This window comes from Panicum virgatum, chromosome 1N (genome assembly GCF_016808335.1).
Source record: "Panicum virgatum strain AP13 chromosome 1N, P.virgatum_v5, whole genome shotgun sequence".
Classification (NCBI taxonomy): domain Eukaryota; kingdom Viridiplantae; phylum Streptophyta; class Magnoliopsida; order Poales; family Poaceae; genus Panicum; species Panicum virgatum.
Window position 1 is genome coordinate 3,604,590 of NC_053145.1, and position 21,842 is coordinate 3,626,431.

A 21,842-nucleotide genomic window follows, 5' to 3' on the forward strand; every position below is an offset into this window, starting at 1 on the left:
CGGCCTCGATCGTTTTCGTATAGATGGACGGACAAGATCACTTCTAGGAGCCCGGATTTATCAACCCCACACAAGGGAAGGAGACGCTCGGCCTTGCTAGTCCCCTCCCCAATCTCGCATCTTCCGTCTCGTCCACCAAACCCTAGCTCGCCCGCGCCCGCGCCCGCGCCGCCGCCATGGACGGGGTCGAGGCGGAGATCGCGCGCACTCGGGAGGAACGGCTCAAGATGGAGGAGGCGCTGGCGGCAGGCGCGCCCATGGCCGTCTCCTCCGTCACCTTCGACACCGACCTCTACGGCGGCGGGGGCGCCGACCCCAACCGCTTCGCCGGCTACGACACCTCCATCCCGGCGTCCGAGGACGACGCCGCGGAGGAGGACACGGAGGCCGCCAACCCCGCGCCGCGCCGCCTCGCGGCCTACACGGGCCACGCCATCGCCGCCGCCGACCTCCCGCGCTCGGCCGACGACGACGGGCTGCCCAAGAGGTCCCAGCGCATCATCGACCGCGAGGACGACTACCGGCGCCGCCGCCTCAACCAGATCATCTCGCCGGAGCGCCATGACCCGTTCGCTGCCGGGGAGGCCACCCCGGACCCCTCGGTGCGGACCTACGCCGATGTCATGCGCGATGCGGCGCTGCAGAAGAAGAAGGAGGATCTGCTGCGGGAGATTGCGAAGAAGAAGAAGGAAGAGGAGGAGAAGGAGAAGGAGAAGAAGGCTGCTGCGCCCGAGCAGCCCGCTGCCACCACGAAGAGGCGCAACAGGTGGGATCAGTCGCAGGACAGCGATGCTGGTGCTGGGGCCAAGAAGGCAAAGACATCCTCGGACTGGGACGCCCCTGACGCAACTCCTGGGATTGGGCGTTGGGACGCAACACCTGGACGTGTTGGAGATGCCACACCCTCTGTGAGAAGGAATAGATGGGATGAGACACCGACTCCAGGGAGGATGGCTGATGCTGATGCAACGCCTGCAGCTGGCGGTGTTACCCCGGGTGCAACTCCTTCTGGGGCTTGGGATGCTACTCCAAAGCTGCCTGGTGGTGTCACACCAACTCCTGGTAAGAAGCAGAGATCAAGGTGGGATGAGACGCCAGCGAGTATGGGGAGTGCCACCCCTGGTAGTCTTGGTGCTGCGACACCTGCTGGTTATACTCCTGGACCGACGCCGTTTGGTGCAGAGAACCTTGCCACACCAACTCCTAGCCAGATTGCTCGTGGCCCGATGACTCCAGAGCAGTACCAGCTCATGCGGTGGGAGCGGGACATTGAGGAGAGGAACAGGCCTCTCACTGATGAGGAGCTTGACGCCATGTTCCCGCAGGAGGGGTACAAGATTCTTGAGCCTCCGGCTTCCTATCAGCCTATAAGGACCCCGGCAAGGAAGCTTCTTGCAACGCCAACACCTCTGGGAACACCACTTTATGCTATTCCAGAGGAGAATCGTGGGCAGCATTTTGATGTGCCCAAGGAGGTCAATGGTTTACCGCTTATGAAGCCAGAGGATTACCAATACTTTGGAACTTTGCTGAATGAGGAAGAGGAGGAGCAGTTATCGCCGGAGGAGCAGAAAGAGAGGAAAATCATGAAGCTGTTGCTCAAAGTGAAGAATGGCACACCCCCACAGCGTAAAACAGCACTTCGGCAGCTGACAGACAAAGCCCGGGAATTCGGTGCTGGACCACTGTTCAACAAGATCCTGCCCTTACTCATGCAACCAACACTGGAGGACCAGGAGCGGCATCTTCTGGTGAAGGTCATTGATAGGGTACTGTATAAGCTGGATGAGCTGGTCCGTCCGTTTGTGCACAAGATTCTTGTGGTTATTGAGCCACTGCTAATTGATGAGGACTACTATGCTCGTGTTGAGGGCCGGGAGATCATCTCAAATCTTAGCAAAGCAGCTGGTCTTGCCACTATGATTGCTGCCATGCGGCCGGATATTGATAACATTGATGAGTATGTCAGAAACACCACTGCTAGGGCGTTCAGTGTGGTGGCATCTGCTTTGGGTATCCCCGCTCTCCTACCATTCTTGAAGGCTGTCTGTCAGAGTAAGAAGTCTTGGCAGGCTCGGCACACTGGTATCAAAATCGTTCAGCAGATAGCTATTCTCATGGGCTGCGCTGTTCTGCCACATCTCAAGTCACTAGTTGAGATCATTGAGCATGGTCTGAGCGATGAGAACCAGAAAGTGCGGACCATTACCGCCCTTTCTCTTGCTGCACTAGCTGAGGCTGCTGCACCCTATGGCATAGAAAGCTTTGATACTGTTTTGAAGCCTTTGTGGAAGGGTATCAGATCTCACCGTGGGAAGGTCCTTGCTGCCTTCTTGAAGGCCATTGGTTTCATCATCCCTCTGATGGACGCTCTGTATGCTAGTTACTACACAAAAGAGGTGATGCAGGTCCTTATTAGGGAGTTCCAGTCACCAGATGAAGAGATGAAGAAGATTGTCCTCAAGGTCGTGAAGCAGTGTGTCAGTACAGAGGGTGTGGAGGCTGATTATATCCGGAATGACATCCTTCCTGATTTCTTCAAGCACTTCTGGGTTAGGAGAATGGCTCTAGATCGTAGGAACTATAAGCAGCTTGTGGAGACTACAGTGGAGATGGCGAATAAGGTTGGAGTTGCTGATATTGTTGGGAGGGTTGTTGAGGATCTGAAAGATGAAAGCGAGCCCTACAGAAGAATGGTGATGGAAACAATTGAGAAGGTGGTGGCCAACTTGGGTGCTTCAGATATTGATGCTCGTCTAGAGGAGCTGCTTATTGATGGTATTCTGTATGCTTTCCAAGAGCAGACAAGTGATGACGCAAATGTTATGCTTAATGGTTTTGGAGCTGTGGTTAATGCACTTGGACAGAGAGTTAAGCCTTACCTTCCTCAGATTTGTGGTACCATCAAGTGGCGATTGAACAACAAGAGCGCAAAAGTTAGGCAGCAGGCTGCTGATCTGATCTCCCGGATAGCCATTGTCATGAAGCAGTGCCAGGAGGAGCAGCTCATGGGCCACTTGGGTGTTGTGCTGTATGAGTACTTGGGAGAGGAGTATCCTGAAGTGTTGGGTTCAATTCTTGGAGCCTTAAAGGCTATCGTCAATGTCATTGGTATGACTAAAATGACTCCCCCAATCAAGGATCTTCTTCCTCGTCTGACCCCCATCTTGAAGAACAGGCATGAGAAGGTCCAAGAGAACTGCATTGATCTTGTTGGTAGGATTGCTGATCGTGGAGCAGAATTTGTGCCAGCAAGGGAATGGATGAGGATTTGTTTTGAGCTGCTTGAAATGTTGAAAGCTCACAAGAAGGGTATTAGGAGAGCCACTGTGAACACATTTGGTTATATTGCTAAGGCTATTGGACCTCAGGATGTGTTGGCGACCCTGTTGAATAACTTGAAGGTGCAGGAGCGTCAAAACCGTGTTTGCACAACAGTAGCGATTGCTATAGTTGCTGAAACCTGCTCACCTTTCACAGTTTTGCCTGCCCTTATGAACGAGTACCGGGTCCCAGAGCTCAACGTCCAAAATGGTGTTCTAAAGTCCCTCTCTTTCCTCTTTGAGTATATTGGTGAGATGGGCAAAGATTACATATATGCTGTCACTCCCTTACTTGAAGATGCCCTCATGGATAGAGATCTGGTTCACCGGCAGACTGCTGCCTCTGCTGTTAAGCACATGGCTCTAGGCGTTGCTGGCTTGGGATGTGAGGATGCTCTTGTCCATCTGCTAAACTATGTGTGGCCCAACATTTTTGAGACATCTCCCCACGTCATAAATGCTGTCATGGAGGCGATCGAGGGGATGAGGGTTGCATTAGGTGCAGCTGTGATTTTGAATTATTGCTTGCAAGGTCTCTTCCATCCAGCAAGGAAAGTGCGAGAAGTGTATTGGAAGATCTATAACTCTCTATACATTGGTGCCCAGGATGCGCTTGTTGCTGCATATCCTGCACTGGAGGATGATGGGGATAACATCTTTAGCCGTCCCGAGCTGGCAATGTTTGTCTGATTAACGTGAGTCTTGCTTACTCCAACTTTCTGCATGCAATGATTATTAAAAGAATTATTTTCACCTTAGTTTTGTATCCTAAAACATGTGGCTGTAATTTACTTTCTTAGATGCTCAAGTCTCATGGTATGTTTTAAGATTGCTGCTATGTTTTAATTGATTTCTCATGCTGTGCTATTCCTTAGGTGATTTTTTTTTACGTATAACCCTTGGGTGATTACTTAAAACGATGATACTATTCGAATGACATCGTTCATTGTTCTGTGAGCTGTCACGGCTATCTAGATATATGCATCACTAGCTGGCCCTTGCCTGTAGGCAGCGTGTATGGCACCCAAGTGTTGTTACTTGTTAGTGTTTGAGCAGTGCTGTAGGAAACAGTAATTGGTCTGTGTCGTGTTCCTTTTTTTCATCTTGTTTTTCCTGTATATCTTTCTGCAAAAGAAGGATCTGATATACAAACGCATTGGCAGGCTGGATGTACTTGTCCATATGTCGTCATCAATATGCATGTGAAGCTTGAACTGGGTGGTATTTGAGTTGGAGCTTCTACTTAAATTACTCGGTGTTACCTCTTGTGATGCATGTTATTGAAGTTGCATCTTTTTTTTGTGTATTTGCAGGATTATTCTTTCTGAAGGGGGGTGCAATGTTTAGGAATTATTTTTCCTGGTTTACTGCAATTTAGTGCTGAATTGCTGACACAATCTGACCTTACTGACCATTTGGGAAATGCTTTGTTTTCAGGGCACTTTGGGTTCAAGCTGCCGAAGAGTTGCACCTGGATTTAGGACCAGTCCTAGGCGCAGAGTCCCCGCGGCATCTTTAGTTTACATTATGATCCTATATATCCTGAAGGAGAAATGACAATGCTAGTTTGCTGTCGTCTTGTTATGAATATTGAAGGCATTGTGTTCTTATAAACTTTGTATTTGCCCCAGGATGTTATATACTTAGTGATATGCTGTGAACCATGGAGGTTGCGAGCTCCTTCGTGTTTTTGTTCCCTCGCTGTATTGTTAAGTTGTTATGCTTTTATGGTTTTCTTGCTCATGTACCGTGATCAGTGAGCCAATGAGGGATTTGGTATTTTGGTTGCTACGGGGCACAAGCTACCGAGTAATGAGCGCCTTCCAACTGTGCGCATGTTACCTTAACTAGCTCGACAACTTTCTGTTTGTGACAATTGAATCGTCTAAACTTTGGTCCTGCTTGAGACTCTGCTCTGAGGTTGAACATTGAGGATTATTTGAGTGGAATCACTTTTTTTTTTGAGAAAGTGGGATCGCATTAATGTTAAAAGAGTTTGAAACAAGAATAGATGGCTGTGCAAGTATTGAACATTTACGCCTTGTTTAGTTGCGAGCATAAACTTTTTGGAAGAGAATCTTTTCACATTTGAAGTATTAAATGTAGACTAATTTCATAATTAATTACAAAATTTGTCTGTAAACTACGAAGGGACTAATTAATCTGTCAGCAGCACATGTGTACTGTAGCATTTATTGTAGTAATTTAGTATCTAATTATAGCTTAATTAGGCTCATTAGATTTTTCTCATAATTTACAAGCAAACTATGCAATTAGTTTTTTATTTCGTCTAGATTTAATACTTCATATATGTAATATTCTCATTTGATGTAATACTTTTAGAATTTTGAATTTTACATCTGCTTGGAGCTTGCAAAATTTTGTCCGTAGGCGTTCCAATTAGACAGACCTACGGCAGTGTCAGTGAGCGGAATATGCTCAATATGCTCTCCGGCCGACGGGAAGGGGAAAATGTTAGGCGGCGCGTCCTTGGTTTTTCAGTTTTGTCGTTGGCGACACGCCACGCATCACGCGTCTCGACGCTACTTTCCATTCATCACGTCCATCCAGATCTAGGAGCACACGGATAATTCACCGCATGTTGTTGCTGTCGATTTGAATGGTTTCTACTTCAACAATTATGCAGCGGGATTTGAAGGCATCTTTGCATACCGCCCCACCGCAGATGAACAAGATCATTTTCACCGTGTTCGGCTGGTGTACCAACCTCCAGCCCTACATTATTTCTCTCACACCGCTCCAACACCAGCTTCTAGCCACCAGTCAGACAACAGTGTTTTTCTCTCACACCACTCCAGCTCCAGCCTCCAACTCCAGTCTGCCTCCAACTCCAGCCTGCCGAACAGAGGCTTTGTCCTTGCTGTCCTACGGCGACATCAGGGTGGAAAGTCCCCATTGTCTAGTACTTTTTTTTTTTCAAAACAAAAACACTATAAAGATTACGAGATGGGGTCAAGAATTACTTTTTTTTGTCGAGAATTACTTAGTAGGATGTGGTGGTTTCAATTTCAAACAGATAAAATGCAGTTCTGTCAACAAAGAAAAATATGAAAAACTGTATACATCAAGTTCATGGTAGATGCACAATTGCACAAATGGTGATGGGTAGGTCGTGTTACTCCTGCTAATGGGGCGGGGCTTGATGGATTTTTTGGGTGGGTTTTAATACGGGTACTATTGGATGGGTGGAAACGGGTGACACTATGAAATGAGTTGGGGCGGGTTGGGTTGACGATATAGACGGGTTGGGACGGGTTGGGGCGCTATGGTAGTAGATCGGCACGTAAGTCGCATATCATCTTCCATTGTGACTTCGGGTTGGGGCGGGTTGGGGCATTGGGCCGACGGGGTGGGTCGGGGCGGGTGGTAGTTAAGACTCTTGAAATATGGGTAGGAGCGGATTTGGGGTGGGTTCAACCCCATTAGCAGGCGTAGGTCGTGTAGAAACGCGTCGCAAGGTAGTCAGTTTGGTCACCAACTTTGACCGCGTCCGCGCCCGCGCCACCAGCCCACGGTGCCCACCAGCCACCGCCCAAGGCCACACCGGCACACCGCACCAGACCGGACCGGACCAAACCCGCCCGCCGCGTTAGCGTAACGGGCCGACCAACGCCGATGGCCGGGTTCGCGCGCGCCACCGCGCCTCCGTCCCCGGCGGCGGCGCCGGCGCCGGCTCTGCTCACCGGCGAGCGCCTCGTGGTCTTCCTCTTCGCCGCCCGCGTCGCGCTCGCGGCCCCAGCCGGCCTCGCCGCGCCGCTCGCGGCCCTCGCCGCCGCCGCCCTCGCCGTCGAGATCGCCGTGGATGGCTCCGCCCCCGCCTCCTCCCCGCTCCGCCCCTTCAGGACCAGGTGCGCGGGTGATCACCCCTGTCTCGTTCCGTGCGATCTCACCCGTGTCCCCCGGTTCAATTGGAGTGGAAGTCTCCGCGATTTGGTTTGCTGCGGTGTGAATTGAGGCCATGCTCGGCTCCCCCCATCCAGCGAACGAGGTGCGTAGGAGCTCCGTTTTAGTGGATGGTAGTGCAGTGTCCTGCAAAGCTCCTGGTGGAACCGGGAAACCTGAGGCTGATTCATGCGAATGGTGGCCGAATACAGGTTGCTTCAACGTGTGGGCTGTAGTGCATGCGCAATTGGGGAACAATTAAGGGGTTGGAGAAGTAAGGAGTGGATCCCTATCCAATTGGGTTGCTAGATTTAACATGCAATGTAAATGCAGTATACTCCACAGCAAACAAATGCGTTTAGCCCATGGTTATTTGGCTGGTAGGAATGCCAAGGTTAGATTAGTGACTCTGTTCAGATTAACTAGGATTTGTGATGTCCAAACCCACTTGCATGCTCTTTTGGGGCTAAACTGTCTGTAGTTGCTGGATTGTTAGTTCACCTTCTGTGTTATGTGTGTGACCAGGGGCGAAGCTAGCAATTGCGGCCACCAGGGCCATCACCATTTTACGACGGGGATATCAACGCTAAAAATCAGTAATGAATAGTACTTTGTCTAGGATTCCCGGAATTTCGTCGGGGTCAGCTGACCCCACCGGCAATAGCTCCGCCCCTGTGTGTAACCTACCTAGTTTCTACTATGCAGATGCTATTCTGCATGCTGCTACGAAGACCCATAATAAGGAAACCGTAATAACAATTATGTATTGTGTGCTCCAGGCCAGGTGCTTCATCAGGCATACTTCTTGGTGCCACTACTCTGCCCAGCGTCATGCTTTCTCGGTTAATCCAGCGGGCAAGGCTCTTATCAGCTGATCATAATGGACTCGAAGGTATATTTCTGTTTTGTTGTCTTGATCATGTTGTTTTTTTTAAACCGATCATGTTGGCTATTAAATAAGATATTCCTGAATTCTTCATTGAAATTTCATGAGTTGAAGTATTTCTGAAGTGTATCTGGTGTCTATTTTGTTGTTGGTTAGGTTCTTATGTGATACACACAGTTTACTAATTACACATCCTGTTTCTGTTGCCAGAATTCTTATACCTTGAAATGCAGTACTGGGCAGCATCAATCAGCTGTCTCAGTGTGCTAGCTTTCTTCCTATGGCACCTACGGCGGTCTAACAGAAATGGAATTCCAAAACATTTCAAATACGGCTCGTTGTCGGTAGCCTTATATCTCATGACATACTTCATTTCCTTTGTAATGAAGACTGGAGGTACCGTGCAAGTTTAGTATGCATTTTTATGCAATTTAGGTCTAGCATGCCCAGGGAAGTTGTCAAAAATGACATATGTGTTGAATTTATTGTAGGTCTGATGGTAATGACCAATATGGTGTATATTCTCTGCCATGGAGTGGCTGCTGTGATCTTAATCAAGCATATTCTAGAGAAGTTTCCTTCATGTTCATCTTTTGGTTTGTATTTGAAGTCTGAGATGTAATTAGATCTTTATTTCTCTTCTTTTTGTCATGTCTGGTTTATATTAATAAATTCATAAACTTTTGAATATCTTATAGTTTATACAAGTCCTGTTACCTTGTGTGGTTCTTTTTAGCTTCTGTAATCTATCAGCGTATTGTTCAACTACCTTGGCTTGGAGCCCCCCTCACACTATTTACGCTGTTGCATATTTTCAGGCGAAGCGCTTCTGGTGTCCAGTGGTCTTGTTCTTTACTTTGGTGATATGCTGGCCCATACTCTTTCAAAGGTGTCATTTATTGTTCCAGAAAATAGTGCCAGAGCTGATTGTACATATTGACTTAATTATTTTGTCTTGCATTTGGGATGACAGATGGATTGCTCTATGTCATCAAAAGCATTCATTCACACACCTGGAACTAGAAGCGATATGACCACAATTATTCAGGTAGAGTTGCTTTTTGTTGTCTGGCATGAGTGTAATAGCACATTTATAATTTTCCCCCTTTTCTTTTGGTAGGGGAATTTACTTGGGCTTTTTCTACTTCCATTGCTATACAAAAGTTCGCTTAAATTTCGGGATTACTGTAGAATGGATGGAAAGCAACAAACACAAGAAGCTGAGGAACGTACACAGAAAACAATTGGTTCTGCTGTATTCTATATCTTGTTGGTGGTGGTGTTAATGTTTTTAGTGCCATCATGGACACACCTTGTTCAAGGTCTCAAAGTGCATCCTTTTGTTTGGTAAGCACTGCAGTTCATCTTTTCACGGAAAGTGCCTAAAAAGCATGCGCACGAACACGCCATTCTTAATCATACATATCACTGAGTTTGGCACACCCTTAAATTGGATATCCCTCTGTGCTTAGATATAGTTGTTTGGTTTATGGGATTCCTCGTTTTAACATATATTAGAGTCGACAAGATAGTTTTCATCATATATGTGTGCTATTAATGTTGACTGGTTGAGAGACATAATTTAACAGGGATGAGTACCCTCTATTGCTTCAAGTTTATGACTTCTTGGTCTGTGTGAATAGGGTAGTTGGACAATGTTTTTGGGATGTATTTACACTTTGTGAGATGCTATTGCTGCTCATTGTTGGAATATAAGTGAATTGCACACCTCTCCTCATCAGCTTAAGCTTTTGGGTTGAACTGGTTGGTGCATGCAACTCAATATGATATCAAAGCCAGAGGTCTCGAGTTCGAATCCTGATTAGCGCAATTAAATAAAATAATTGCTGCTCGCTCCTATTCCACATTTGAGGCCTGAGGGAGCCTCCACGTGAGGGGGAGTGTTGGAATATAAGTGAATTGCACACCTCTCCTCATCAACTTAAGCTTTTGGGTTGAACTGGTTGGTGCATGCAACTCAATACTCATAAAATTTTTAAAATGTTGACTTATGTTTGCTAAATGATTCATTGTTTCACAGGATTATTAACTACATGTTCACTGATTCACATGAACGACTTGCTTTATGTGCATACTGGATATGTGTGATATATGTATCAGTTAGACGGTTCTACAGCATATCAAAGCAAAGCAAAACAGAGAGGATTCTTTTGCGCAAGTACTACCATCTTGTCGCTGTTCTGATTTTCTCTCCTGCAGTTATATTTCAGGTGATTTGTGCAAAAAAAATTTAGTTCAATTTTCATCTGTGCTAAAACAAAGGTCAATGTCCATCAGAATATTGAGTAGTTTGCTCTGGAAAAATGTTCATTTTTTGCAGCCTGCTTTCTTGGACTTGGCATTTGGTGCAGCATTTGCAGTTTTCTTAACATTGGAGATGATACGAGTAAGAAAACTATTGCTTTGTCTTCCCGATTTCTTTTTACTTATTTGCTTTAATTTTAGTAACCTGTGCTCTTTGCCCCACAAAATGTTTTAACCATACATCAGATTTGGGAAATATACCCGCTTGGGCATGTTGTGCATCAGTTTATGAACGCCTTTACTGACCATCGTGATTCTGAAATTCTTATTGTCAGGTTGGTGTGCTTTAGTAGGCTTCATTTCCCTCACCTCATATCTCATCATTTTTTTTTCATGTCCTATGGTATGATAAGCCTAATATTATTGGTGTTTTCAGCCATTTTTCACTCTTACTGGGCTGTGCACTTCCTAAATGGATGTCATCTGGACTAAATGACCGACCGCTTGCCCCTTTCGCTGGAATTCTCAGCTTAGGGATAGGTGATACCATGGTAAGTTCTATGTCTAATGTGTGCGACCTGTTAATTATTATCTTTGATCCATATGATAAATTCTTTCCTTTTCTTTCCTAGGCATCAATGATAGGGTACAAGTATGGCGTGTTAAGATGGAGCAAGACAGGAAGTGAGTATTAGTTTCTTACTTTCTCTGTGTTTTGCCCTTCCACTCTTTGTTCTCACTCGTATGCTTTGTTTTTTTTATGAAATATTAGAGAAAACAATTGAAGGCACAGCAGCAGGCATAACTTCTGTGCTCGCAGCCTGCTCGATTCTGGTGTCACTCTTAGCTTCCAGTGGGTACATTCTTTCGCAGGTCCGAGCTCATTCTTGCTTTTAAGCTACTGAAAGTAAAACCAACAAAGCAATCACAACATCTTGCTGACCATCTTTTCCTGCTGATACAGAATTGGTTATCGCTATTGGTAGCTGTAACACTGAGCGGATTATTAGAGGCATATACAGCACAGCTCGACAATGCTTTCATACCTCTCGTGTTCTATAGTCTTCTATGTCTATAGGAGTAACCTTCTGTACATCAAACTGACCTCAAGGTCCTCTTTTTGTTTGCTAAAATATGCTAGTATATAGTGGGATATGTTACTTCAACATGATTCAGACTCCTCAGCGCATCATCTGGCTGATTGAACTGATCACATTCTCTGTGATCTCTATTCAGAAGTTGAGGAGAGGTGCTCATGGTTGAAACAGTTGGTATAGGGGTAGGAACAGAAGTAGGAAAACATACATGTTCTCCAATAGATTGCATTTTTGGCATAGTTGACTGTACATAAAGTATTATCTGAACCTGTCATTGTAATATACATGTTCCTCCAAACAATTTGTGGGCAAGGTGTTTCTCTTTGGTCGCCCACGGGCAAGAATAGAGAGGTGTGACTGGGTGGGTCTGTGAGTTCATATACGTTGTGTTTTTGTTCAACATCTTAAATATATATAGATAGATCTGAATTTGCAGGAGCCAGTTTCAGCCTGTTAGCATCATGCCTTGATGTGGATGCTTCTGATCATCATTATGTGGAGTGTGTGGGCTGATCATGTATCATGAACAGGAATGCGCTGCTTCATGCCTTGATTTGGTGCGCGTGTTTCTTACTTTATTACCCTGTCAAGCCACTGTTGTATGTTTGTGCTTCTCCCATTCTTTTGGAACTTTGGAATCTGGAAGTAAGTTGGTGCGAGTTCCATGCTACAATGCGTCCGTGGAGTGGTTTAGCTGCTTCGCCGGAGCGTTGTGAAAACTGTCAATCGTCCAGCCCTGTGAAGTTTCCTCTTCAATATCTCCATGTTTCGTACCCGATTTCCTCTTGGAAGTTTCAACATGGATTCTGGAAGATGCTCAGCCAGAAATGGCTAGACCGTTTCCGGCATGGAGCCGGAGCTGTGACTGTGAGCATCGCGATCGCGACGGGGTGTTATGTACGCGTCGCCGCGTTGGAACCTGGGTCCGCCCGTGGCGCGCACGTCATGAACCGCGTCACGTACGCGGCGATGCACGGTGGCGGATCGATCAGGCACACGTCCAAGGTTCCGTTTGCATCATCCAGCAGACCAGCACCGATCAAGCAGCACATGTCCGGAGCTGAGGCTGAACGGAGCCCGACACGAACTCCTTCGCAGGGAAGGAAACGAGACGGGGACCTCCCTTCCGGCCCCACATGTCACAGACACGCAGGCAGCCGGGCGCCGACGTGACGGCCTAGGAAAAGACAAGCGGGAGCCGGGAGCCGACGGAAGGCGGCGGCCGTGGGGAGGGGAAGGGGAAGAGGAGACTCTCGGAAAGGAAATAAAAGGCCCAGGATGCGGCGGGCTCGGGCCCAACTCCGGAACGAGCCGAAGCCCAGCGCGAGAGCAGCAGAGCAAACCACCAAACCCTACTGCGCTTGCCTTGCCGGGCGTCCGCGTCCGCCACACCCACCCACACACAGACGCGCTCGGCGAGGGGGAGCCAGCCGCCCAGCCCAGAGAGGCGGAACGAGTCGAGCCGCGCCCCGCCTCCGTCGGGACCCCTTATAAGCCGCCTCCCCCCAAACCCTCCCTTCCCCTAGCCCCTGTTCCTCCCCCCGCACCAGCGCCACCGCCGAATCGAATCCGAGACTCCGATCTCGGATTCGCCGCCGCCGTCCCCGCCGCGCCCAGCGTTCGTCGCCGTCGCCGTCGCCGTCCCCGCCGCGCCCAGCGTTCGTCGCCGTCGCCGTCGCCGTCGCCTCGCTCTCCTCCTCCCCGCAGCTCGTCAGGTAACGCCGAGATCTGCCCCCCGCCTCTCGCGCCCGCGCGCTCCGTTTCGTTTAGTTCGCCTCCGCTCGATCCGTGGTTCCCGCCGGCGTTTTTGGTGAGTGGTCGGGTCTGTCGAACGCCGTCGGGCCCGGATCTGGGTCGATTCGGGGGAACAAGTTCGAGGTGCGATGCGGAAGGTTTTCGTGGCCTTCGCCGACCCTGTGCGAGGGGTTTCAGAGAGGAGCGGCGCGGGGGATTCGGCTGGTGGAAACTAGGGGTGCCAATTGGTAACCATTAGGTGCCCCTCCAACCCAACCCTCTATAGTTCAAAATTTTGTACTAATTCTCCAAAACCATATCTCAATTTGGAAAACTAGTATAAAATTTTGAACTAAAGAGGGTTGGAGGTGCACCTAAGGGTCACCCATTTGCACCCCTAGTGGAAACGTTGGGGTTCGTAGATTTGGGAGGCGTCTGGGTGTTCCCTGCTGATCTTAGAGTTGTAGCTCTATAAGCATGGTGTTTTAGTATTAGCAGCGCTTGTTAGTAGAAAATTTCGTCTTTTCTGGTTGAGTGAAGAAATTTAATTTCGCGTTGCCTCCAAGTTTGTACGCTGCAGCCTCCTTTGTGTTGTGAACCTCGTATCCAATGAGTTTTTGTTATTGTACTGTTAGTGATACTGATAAGAAGCTTGAGCTTTCTAATAAGGCGCAGTGTTTCTTGTACTTGCCTTGCCTGTGTTGTGTTATAGTCATCTCTGTTGGCGTCGATGTCCCAGTTTTCTAGGTTAACCTACACCTTTTCTTGCTGTACAGCCATGGCAGGACTAGCACCAGAGGGTTCCCAGTTTGATGCCAAGCAGTATGACAACAAGATGCAGGAGCTACTGTAAGTCATATTGAATCAGTTTTGTTTTTTTAGCCACTCGCTGTGTTTAGCTCTCCGTACTCCCATCACTTTGTTCATGGATTCACAATAGTTTTCTTTTTGTACCAGGACTGAAGACTTCTTTACCACCTATGATGAAGTCGTTGAAAGTTTCGATAACATGGGGCTCCAAGAGAACCTTCTGAGAGGCATCTATGCCTACGGTATGTAAAACTCTATACTTCATGATATTCATTCAATGGTTACAGTTTTGATTTGCTATGTAAACACTTTTTACTTCGTTTGCAGGTTTTGAGAAGCCATCAGCCATTCAGCAAAGGGGAATTGTTCCCTTCTGCAAGGGGCTTGATGTGATTCAGCAAGCTCAGTCTGGAACAGGGAAAACAGCTACATTCTGTTCTGGAATTTTGCAGCAGCTTGATTATGGATTGGTTGAGTGCCAGGCATTGGTTCTTGCTCCAACCCGTGAGCTTGCGCAGCAGATTGAGAAGGTCATGCGTGCTCTTGGGGACTATTTGGGTGTCAAAGTCCATGCCTGTGTTGGTGGAACATCTGTCCGTGAGGACCAGAGGATTCTTGCTAGTGGTGTACATGTTGTTGTGGGCACACCAGGGCGTGTGTTTGATATGTTGCGTAGGCAGTCTCTACGCCCGGACAACATTAAGATGTTTGTGTTGGATGAAGCTGATGAGATGCTCTCTCGTGGTTTCAAGGATCAGGTTTGCTTCTTATACTCCTTTATTCATGCTTGATACTTGTTATTGGTCTAGCAATCAGTATGTCACATGGACCTGGGTTTATCCGGTTGTCTGCTGATTAACATAGTTAGGTTGATGTGAAAATTTACCAAAAACATCTGATAATGAGTTGCCTGAATTTTTTAGCAGCTTAGTAGGATTCTAAATTTTACATGGTATTCAGTGCTTGATTAAATTAAGCTTAGTAGGATTGCAATTTTTAACTTAGATTCAAGCTTTACTAGGATTGTAGTATGTACTGAGAATTTTGCTGAGCTGGCTTTGCTTGGTCTAATCTTCCTAAAATAGCTTTGAAACTTTCATGTTCTTTGAACTGATATTATGTGCCCTTTTCAGATCTATGATATCTTCCAGCTTCTTCCATCAAAGATCCAGGTTGGCGTGTTCTCTGCTACCATGCCCCCTGAGGCCCTTGAGATTACCCGCAAGTTCATGAACAAGCCTGTCAGGATCCTTGTCAAGAGAGATGAGCTCACCCTTGAGGGTATCAAGCAGTTCTATGTCAATGTGGAGAAGGAAGATTGGAAGCTGGACACTCTCTGTGACCTGTACGAGACCCTGGCCATCACTCAAAGTGTCATCTTTGTGAACACCCGCCGCAAGGTGGACTGGCTCACAGATAAGATGAGGAGCAGGGACCACACCGTCTCTGCCACGCACGGTGACATGGATCAGAACACCAGGGACATCATCATGAGGGAGTTCAGGTCCGGGTCTTCCCGTGTGCTCATCACCACCGACCTGCTTGCCCGTGGTATTGATGTCCAGCAGGTTTCCCTGGTCATCAACTACGACCTGCCGACCCAGCCCGAGAACTACCTCCATCGCATTGGCCGTAGTGGTCGGTTCGGGAGGAAGGGTGTTGCCATCAACTTTGTCACCCGTGACGACGAGCGGATGCTGTTTGACATCCAGAGGTTCTACAACGTGACCATTGAGGAGCTGCCTGCCAACGTTGCTGATCTCCTCTAGATTGTGTCCTAGGATATTGCTGCTAAGGTGCTGGATAAAGAAGCCTGTTTTAGTTAAATATCGCAAACTTTTCTCTTTCCTGGAGGAGTGGTAATGTCGTGTTATCAACTATTTGCATTGTGGCTAAGGATGGTTTCTAAGCTTTTCTTCTATGCAACGTTTGGGAAAAATTTTGTAGCGTGTAGGTCTGTGTGCCGCATCCTGGGCTAGCTGGGTGCTGAGACACTACTGGAGTATTTACCTTGCTGTTAAGCTATGCTTGTCCTGAGTACTTGCTTTTCTGTGCATCATGACGGTAAATTAGTTGCCTATTTACTGTGTCTGACGCTCTTACAGCGTTCTGATGACTTGCTTCGGTCTAGTCAGAGCGTTGTATCCTCTACGATTTGCTTGGAAAGAGCACTTGTTGAAGCGATGGCGATTGTTTTTTTGACATTTAGTGTTGTCCACTTCATATCCTCGTCAGCCTTGTCTTCCCTTTGGGGGCGTTATAGATCTTTGGTCTCTTTGTGAAGACGTGATAGCCTCGGTGCTATCTATCTTGTTGCTGCTTCGTCCCGTTGAAAGCGACCTGATGTCCGTTCAGCTTATCAGGCATTCAGGTCGCTCGATGGTTGGACGTTACTTTTTTCTAGCCAATCTCCCTTAGCAAGAAGGGCGAGTCAAATTCTAGCCCTAACAATTTCACAATCTGAGCCCTTCTGATTTGCCGTGAATTGTCTTGCTTTTGCCTAAACTATCTGGCGAAACGTGGGGAATCAATTGGTCGGTTCCATTGGAAAATAGTTGCTGAAAACCACTTTGCACTGGCTGTACCCTCCACAATGTTGGTCCAGAAATGAGACATATAAGCATCACTTTTTTTTTTTGAAGCAATATAAGCATCACTTGCTGTTAAGAAAAGTTGGAGCGGCACCTGTTGGTGCGCAGAGGCTTGCTCACTAAAAAAACGAGGAAAGCACGTGCAGCAAGTGGCAAGGCATCCTACAGCCACACATCCATCCATCTTCACTGTTTTGTTTTCATTTTTCACTATCTAATGGGCCCTGTTCGGATGCACTGAATTTGGCTGATCTGGGGTGATTCAGCTGAGCTTAAGTCCAGCCGAACGGCTGGGGAACCAGGCGTAGCACTGCCTTAGTCACGCTATCCAGCACAAACAGTGCGAAAATCAGCCAGCCAGCCAGCACTTTTCAGTGCATCCGAACGGGCTAAGAGCTTCCGAAGAGCTTAGGCTGCCCGCAGCGGTATCCGGGAAAGCCTCCTTCAGGAGCTTTTACCGGACGGGAGAGCTGCAGCGGCGCTCTGTATCATCTCCGCTATCGACGCGGAGCGCCCCGCGTCCTCCAAATCGAACGGAGGTAGCGAGCGTGTGCTATACTCCGATGTGGCATGGGGCTCGCCTCCCAACGTTGCCTTGCCTCGCCTCGCCTCCAACGGATCCGCGCCGCCGCCGAACGAGAAGAGCTTCCGCCATGGCCGCCGCAGCTCCCCGCCTCGCCTCCGTCGAGTCCGAGCCGCGCAGCCACAAGCAGAGCCTCCACCTCCGCCCGCCATAGCCGCCCCAGGTCCCGCCTCGCCTCCGTTGAGTCCAAGCCGTGCGTCCACGAGCAGAGCTGCCACCACCGGCCACCATGGCCGTCGCCTGGTGCTGCACGCCGCGCCCCATCCTCCGGCCACCCTCCGTCGATTCCGCACGCAGGAAGCTGCTCGTCGGTGGGGAACGCCGCGCTGCCCCGTGCGTCGGCCATGCATGGCCACGGCTGGCCATGGCGAGCGTGCGTGGTAGAGCGTGGGCGGCAGCGGCCTCCGCGGGCGAGAGCTGGGGTCGCGGCACGCGCGGGCGGCGGCCTCGGTCGGAAGAGGGGCGACGACGGCGCGGGCGGCGTTCTCGGTCGAAACGGGGGCGGCGGCGTGTGACAGATCCGCCGAGTTAAAATGCTTAATTAAGCATAACTACCATCATTTGGCGCATCAGTTTAATTAAGTGTAACTTGACAGGCTGTTTCCAACCCACAGGCCGACCGAAACACACCAGAAGCCTCGCACGAAGGCGAGCGCAGAAGGTACCAGCATAATAAAATTTTACAACAAAAGTTATTAATTTTTAATTATTTACAAAACCGCTTTCCATTTAGAATAAACATAAGAAATGATAGCAGCAGAAAAGAATTTAACCTGAGGAGCATTTTTAATAGAGAACAAATAAATCAAACTAAATAAATCGAGAACTACCGAAACGTGAAGACAAGGCGCCACATCGAGCCCACCGATATGACACCTAGTTAGCTCCTAAACCTAAAATAGGGTAAACAACAAACCCTGAGTAACTAATACTCAGCAAGACTTACCCGACCAGTGGGTATAACTTAGCCCACATATCTAGACATGCAAAACTTTTTGCTGGTGGTTACTTTTGCGAAAAAAGCGACTAAAGTGAATCCTTATTTCCATATTTTAGCTCATGATTCTATATATCTTGACCATCATCTAAATTTGGAATATCTAGAGCAAACATGGTAAAAGCATATAATAACATTCCAAGTGAATATAACCATATGCCAGACATACTCCCACTGGATACTACGCTGTGACGTAGTGATCAAGGTGCCCATGCCCGAGAGCGACTGACGGTGAATCGATTCGTTTTAACCTTACAAGGTGGACCTAACCAACACGACACGCGTATGTCCCGTCGGACCACACGCACCAACCGTTCCCCTTCCCGCCTCGAATTACAGAACCGCCCCACCTACATATAGTCAGCCGAGCTCAACGAGAGACCACCAAAAGTAAACATATGCATCCCGTTTCTCCACGACTACTCGACTCGCCCTAAGGGGTGGTGATGAAGTTCTGTACTTTCGAAGCGAGACAGTACTAGGCTTACCGGTTTCGACTACCTCCTACTCCCGGCATGCGGTTAGTACAGTTCAAAAATGATCAGCAGGGCCAACAACAGCTCGGTCCTTAACCGACACAGGCGGAACTACACCTCTCCCGCCCGGTCTCAGATTCTATTCTTTCTTTCATTCCAAGACTTCCATCCCAAGATGAGTAACTCATATACGGAAACATAAAAACATCCTATATCTTGCGAGTAACAAAAAATTACTCGACTTCTACCGAACCCTATTTAGCATAGCATTTCTATCGTCCTATACATACTAGTACAACTCAAGAAAACCTAGGGTTCATGCAACTAGGGTTTCAAATAACTCCTAAACATAATGCACAAGTAATAAATACATATCTAGGTGTCATAATTTAAATTAATAGGATCTGCACCGGGGCTTGTCTGGGGTAACACTAAGTCAGTGTTAATGCTATTAAGGCCTTGGACCCTTCCGACCTTGGGCCGGGTCTTTGGTTGCTTCAGCGGGTCCTTCCATCTTCTGGCGATATTCGTCGAACGCCGTCTTGTGGGTCAACTCCAACACCGCGTGCTTCACGTCCACACGTGTACCTCTAGCGCACCTAAATGAGGCGCAATAATGCATATGCATGAATATATATGAATTGACAATTAATGCACATGCATATGACCCAAATTAGTGCAGCTAAAATTCCCTACTTACAAAAGAATCATACTAAAAAATGAACTAGTTGGCGGACAGTCCGCTATGCAGCAGCGGACTGTCCTCAATTCAAACTTGCTGACGTACCAGACCTAAAAATTGATTGCTCATGTTCTAATATAGATATATTCTTTTGAGCTTTTCTATGCGGTGTCTTTATGCTATACCCTCACTGTATATACATGCTAGCACTTGTAAATGCTTTGAGACATACCTGGAAGCTCACACTCACTCTTTGCATGACATAGCATATTTTTGTGGGGGGAACAAATTTTTATCAATGATGATGGTTTGGTTTATGCGGACTGTTTGGCTAACCGAATATGATTCATCAGCTATTAGCCGATCCACAATGATCTTTGTAGCATCGGTTCGGCAAGTGATTGTTTTGCAGGAGAGGTCGTATGTGTTGATGCTGAGCTGATGAAGCACGAGGATGATCACATAAGTCAGTGACATCCATGGAATATGAAAACTAAGACCGGTCTGCAACAACATTGAGATTGGTCGAGGAAGGCGTGAGGCCGGTTCAAACAATCAGTCACAAAGTCAGTTGGCTAATAGCCGATCTATCGGCTCGGGGGGAAAGACCATCAGTGGCATGAGAAGACAATTTGAGGAGATGATGTTTTTAATTGGTTTACGGTTGGCGCTTAGAAGATTTTGTCATATTTGACCAAACTTGGGGGGCATGTGTTATCGCCAGAATTTGACCAGGATTGGTAGGCCAAATGTCAGAAGAAGCCCACGGTAAAGGAGTCCACTTAGCCAGGCTTATATCATAAGTTTGGCCAAATACAATGATAATTGGGCACTCAAGGGTCAAGCTGAGATGGGGTCACGGGCCTAATCCGTGTTGAAGCCCAGTCTATTCGCGAGGCTGGTTCGGACTGCAGGAAGAGGCCGCACAAAAATGGACGCCCAGGCCACATATGGACTCCGTTTTGGACGTTCTAGATATGCATGGAAAGCTAAGGAGATAAGCTTTCCAATATAACTGGAATCACGTCCAGATTCGCTCAGAGTTGACGGAAACTGCCGAAACAATAGGACGACCAGAATCTGCCACAATTATACGGCATGTTTCGGCTGATATTTGGAAGTTTCATGAAGATCTGGACTGGTGGAGGGAAGAGTCCAGATCATGTTATCTAATCTTCGAGTCTTTATTGAGTTGTAATCTATCTCTAGTCTTCGTTTAGGAAAGAGTTTAGAGGTTGCCTTGCACGGCAAGAAGTCTCAGGACTATAAATATGTACCCTATGACATTTGTAAAAAAAACGTCATCACGTCTCGCAAAACAGCAACTCTCGGCGCATCGCCATCCCTAATTCTAGGGTTTCATCCAAGTAAGCGCCATGCTGCCCTGATCGTCTCTTGCGATCAGGGCAGTGTTGTTCTTGCTTTTACCTTGGTATTACTCGTACTGAAGCATTTTTGATGGCGAGTGATGCTAGTTATCTCGATGTTCGTAGCATGGGTTTTAGTAGATCTATCGTGCTTTATTGCTTATCATCTACGAATATCATGTTGTTTTCGTGCAGTCATGTTTCAATCTTATGCTAGTTCTTGTTGTGTAGAATTAGTTGCACGGAGACAACACCCTGCTTCTTTTCTGTCTAGTAGATCCAATCTGTTACGGTTTGCTCTTGTATATAAGAGTTGGCGTGATATCTGCTAAGTTAGGCCTTACAAACGGATTTGATGATCCGGTGATGTATTAGATGCTTTGCCTTAGTCTTAATAGGGAATTGATCCGGGAATCGGCTCTTGCTAGTTCTTAGGCCTCTGTTTTTTTCTACGGTTTAGTTATTTATTACGTTTATTAGGCCCAATCACGTGTAGGATGTTCCGATCTAGCAGTGAAGCTTTGACCGTCGTGGATTAGATTCTTTAGATTTAATTGAAGCAGCTTTACACTTATTTGCTTTATTTATCAATATCCGGATAAATACAGATCTAATCTGACACCGGGACTCGATCGGCTCTTTAAAGCCGATGCAAGAGTCGTCCCGGGGAGCCGACAACGGCTCGGACTTATGTTTCCACGTGTTTGTGTATGCAGGCAAATCATTGCAAGCACGTCCGCACCTTCCTGATTGGGTATAGGTCAGGTGGCACGCCCTGCGTCTTCACAAGTCGCGGCGTGTGCTGGAATGGCTGGCCGTCGACGAGGGAGCAGTGACTGCCAGCGCATCGGCAACCTCCCGGCTCTTCGTGTTGCCTGTCGCTGCTCGCCGGTGGGTTTCGACCGACAACACATTCTGGCACGCCCGGTGAGATCTTCATCAACAATAACGCCCACCGCGGTGATGGCAGGAGCTCAAGATCAAGAACCCGCTCCCAAGCCCATCACGTATGAAGAGCTGACTCCAGAACACAAGCTAAAATATGATGAGATCAAAGCTCAGTTCGAAGCCGATCTCATCGGCTCTTTTGAGAGGACCCGCAACCATGGCATCAGGTGGAAGGGGTTC

General features: G+C 47.7%; 3 protein-coding genes across 6 annotated transcripts; all 3 read left to right on the top strand.

Annotated features, from left to right (window-relative positions):
• The first annotated feature begins 87 nt into the window (after nucleotides 1-87).
• LOC120654636 (splicing factor 3B subunit 1-like) lies at nucleotides 88-5,051 on the top strand. 4 transcript variants are annotated; one of them, XR_005667132.1, is made up of 3 exons: nucleotides 88-4,018; nucleotides 4,487-4,544; nucleotides 4,637-5,051. XR_005667132.1 is itself a non-coding variant. In XM_039932220.1 (2 exons), the coding sequence occupies exon 1, from the start codon at nucleotides 177-179 to the stop codon at nucleotides 4,011-4,013; it is 3,837 nt and encodes a 1,278-aa protein (XP_039788154.1). In that variant the 5' UTR covers nucleotides 88-176; the 3' UTR covers nucleotides 4,014-4,018; nucleotides 4,487-5,051. The 4 variants fall into 4 exon arrangements, 2 of the variants coding, with proteins under 2 accessions (XP_039788154.1, XP_039788153.1); XR_005667133.1 differs by having other exon boundaries at nucleotides 4,487-4,541; XM_039932220.1 differs by having other exon boundaries at nucleotides 4,487-5,051.
• Nucleotides 5,052-6,903: 1,852 nt separating this feature from the next.
• Nucleotides 6,904-11,072, top strand: LOC120654637 (dolichol kinase EVAN-like). Its single transcript, XM_039932221.1, has 12 exons — nucleotides 6,904-7,192; nucleotides 8,006-8,118; nucleotides 8,323-8,508; nucleotides 8,604-8,708; nucleotides 8,931-9,001; nucleotides 9,086-9,160; nucleotides 9,233-9,459; nucleotides 10,154-10,343; nucleotides 10,454-10,519; nucleotides 10,624-10,712; nucleotides 10,814-10,928; nucleotides 11,010-11,072. The coding sequence occupies exons 1-12, from the start codon at nucleotides 6,960-6,962 to the stop codon at nucleotides 11,070-11,072; spliced, it is 1,533 nt and encodes a 510-aa protein (XP_039788155.1). The 5' UTR covers nucleotides 6,904-6,959.
• A 2,063-nt stretch (nucleotides 11,073-13,135) lies between these two features.
• Nucleotides 13,136-16,061, top strand: LOC120654639 (eukaryotic initiation factor 4A-like). The gene is made up of 5 exons (XM_039932223.1): nucleotides 13,136-13,189; nucleotides 13,985-14,057; nucleotides 14,166-14,260; nucleotides 14,346-14,776; nucleotides 15,152-16,061. The coding sequence occupies exons 2-5, from the start codon at nucleotides 13,987-13,989 to the stop codon at nucleotides 15,785-15,787; spliced, it is 1,233 nt and encodes a 410-aa protein (XP_039788157.1). The 5' UTR covers nucleotides 13,136-13,189; nucleotides 13,985-13,986; the 3' UTR covers nucleotides 15,788-16,061.
• The last annotated feature ends 5,781 nt before the right edge of the window (nucleotides 16,062-21,842 follow it).

What these genes read in the sequence shown, in the direction of transcription:
- LOC120654636 (XM_039932220.1), top strand. Translation starts at nt 177, where the DNA reads ATGGACGGGGTCGAGGCGGAGATCGCGCGCACTCGGGAGGAACGGCTC.
- LOC120654637 (XM_039932221.1), top strand. Translation starts at nt 6,960, where the DNA reads ATGGCCGGGTTCGCGCGCGCCACCGCGCCTCCGTCCCCGGCGGCGGCG. An exon ending in CTTTGTAATGAAGACTGGAG is followed by an intron (nt 8,509 to 8,603) that starts GTACCGTGCAAG and finishes AATTTATTGTAG; the next exon opens with GTCTGATGGTAATGACCAAT. An exon ending in TCCTTCATGTTCATCTTTTG is followed by an intron (nt 8,709 to 8,930) that starts GTTTGTATTTGA and finishes GCATATTTTCAG; the next exon opens with GCGAAGCGCTTCTGGTGTCC.
- LOC120654639 (XM_039932223.1), top strand. Translation starts at nt 13,987, where the DNA reads ATGGCAGGACTAGCACCAGAGGGTTCCCAGTTTGATGCCAAGCAGTAT. An exon ending in AACAAGATGCAGGAGCTACT is followed by an intron (nt 14,058 to 14,165) that starts GTAAGTCATATT and finishes TTTTTGTACCAG; the next exon opens with GACTGAAGACTTCTTTACCA. An exon ending in CTCGTGGTTTCAAGGATCAG is followed by an intron (nt 14,777 to 15,151) that starts GTTTGCTTCTTA and finishes TGCCCTTTTCAG; the next exon opens with ATCTATGATATCTTCCAGCT.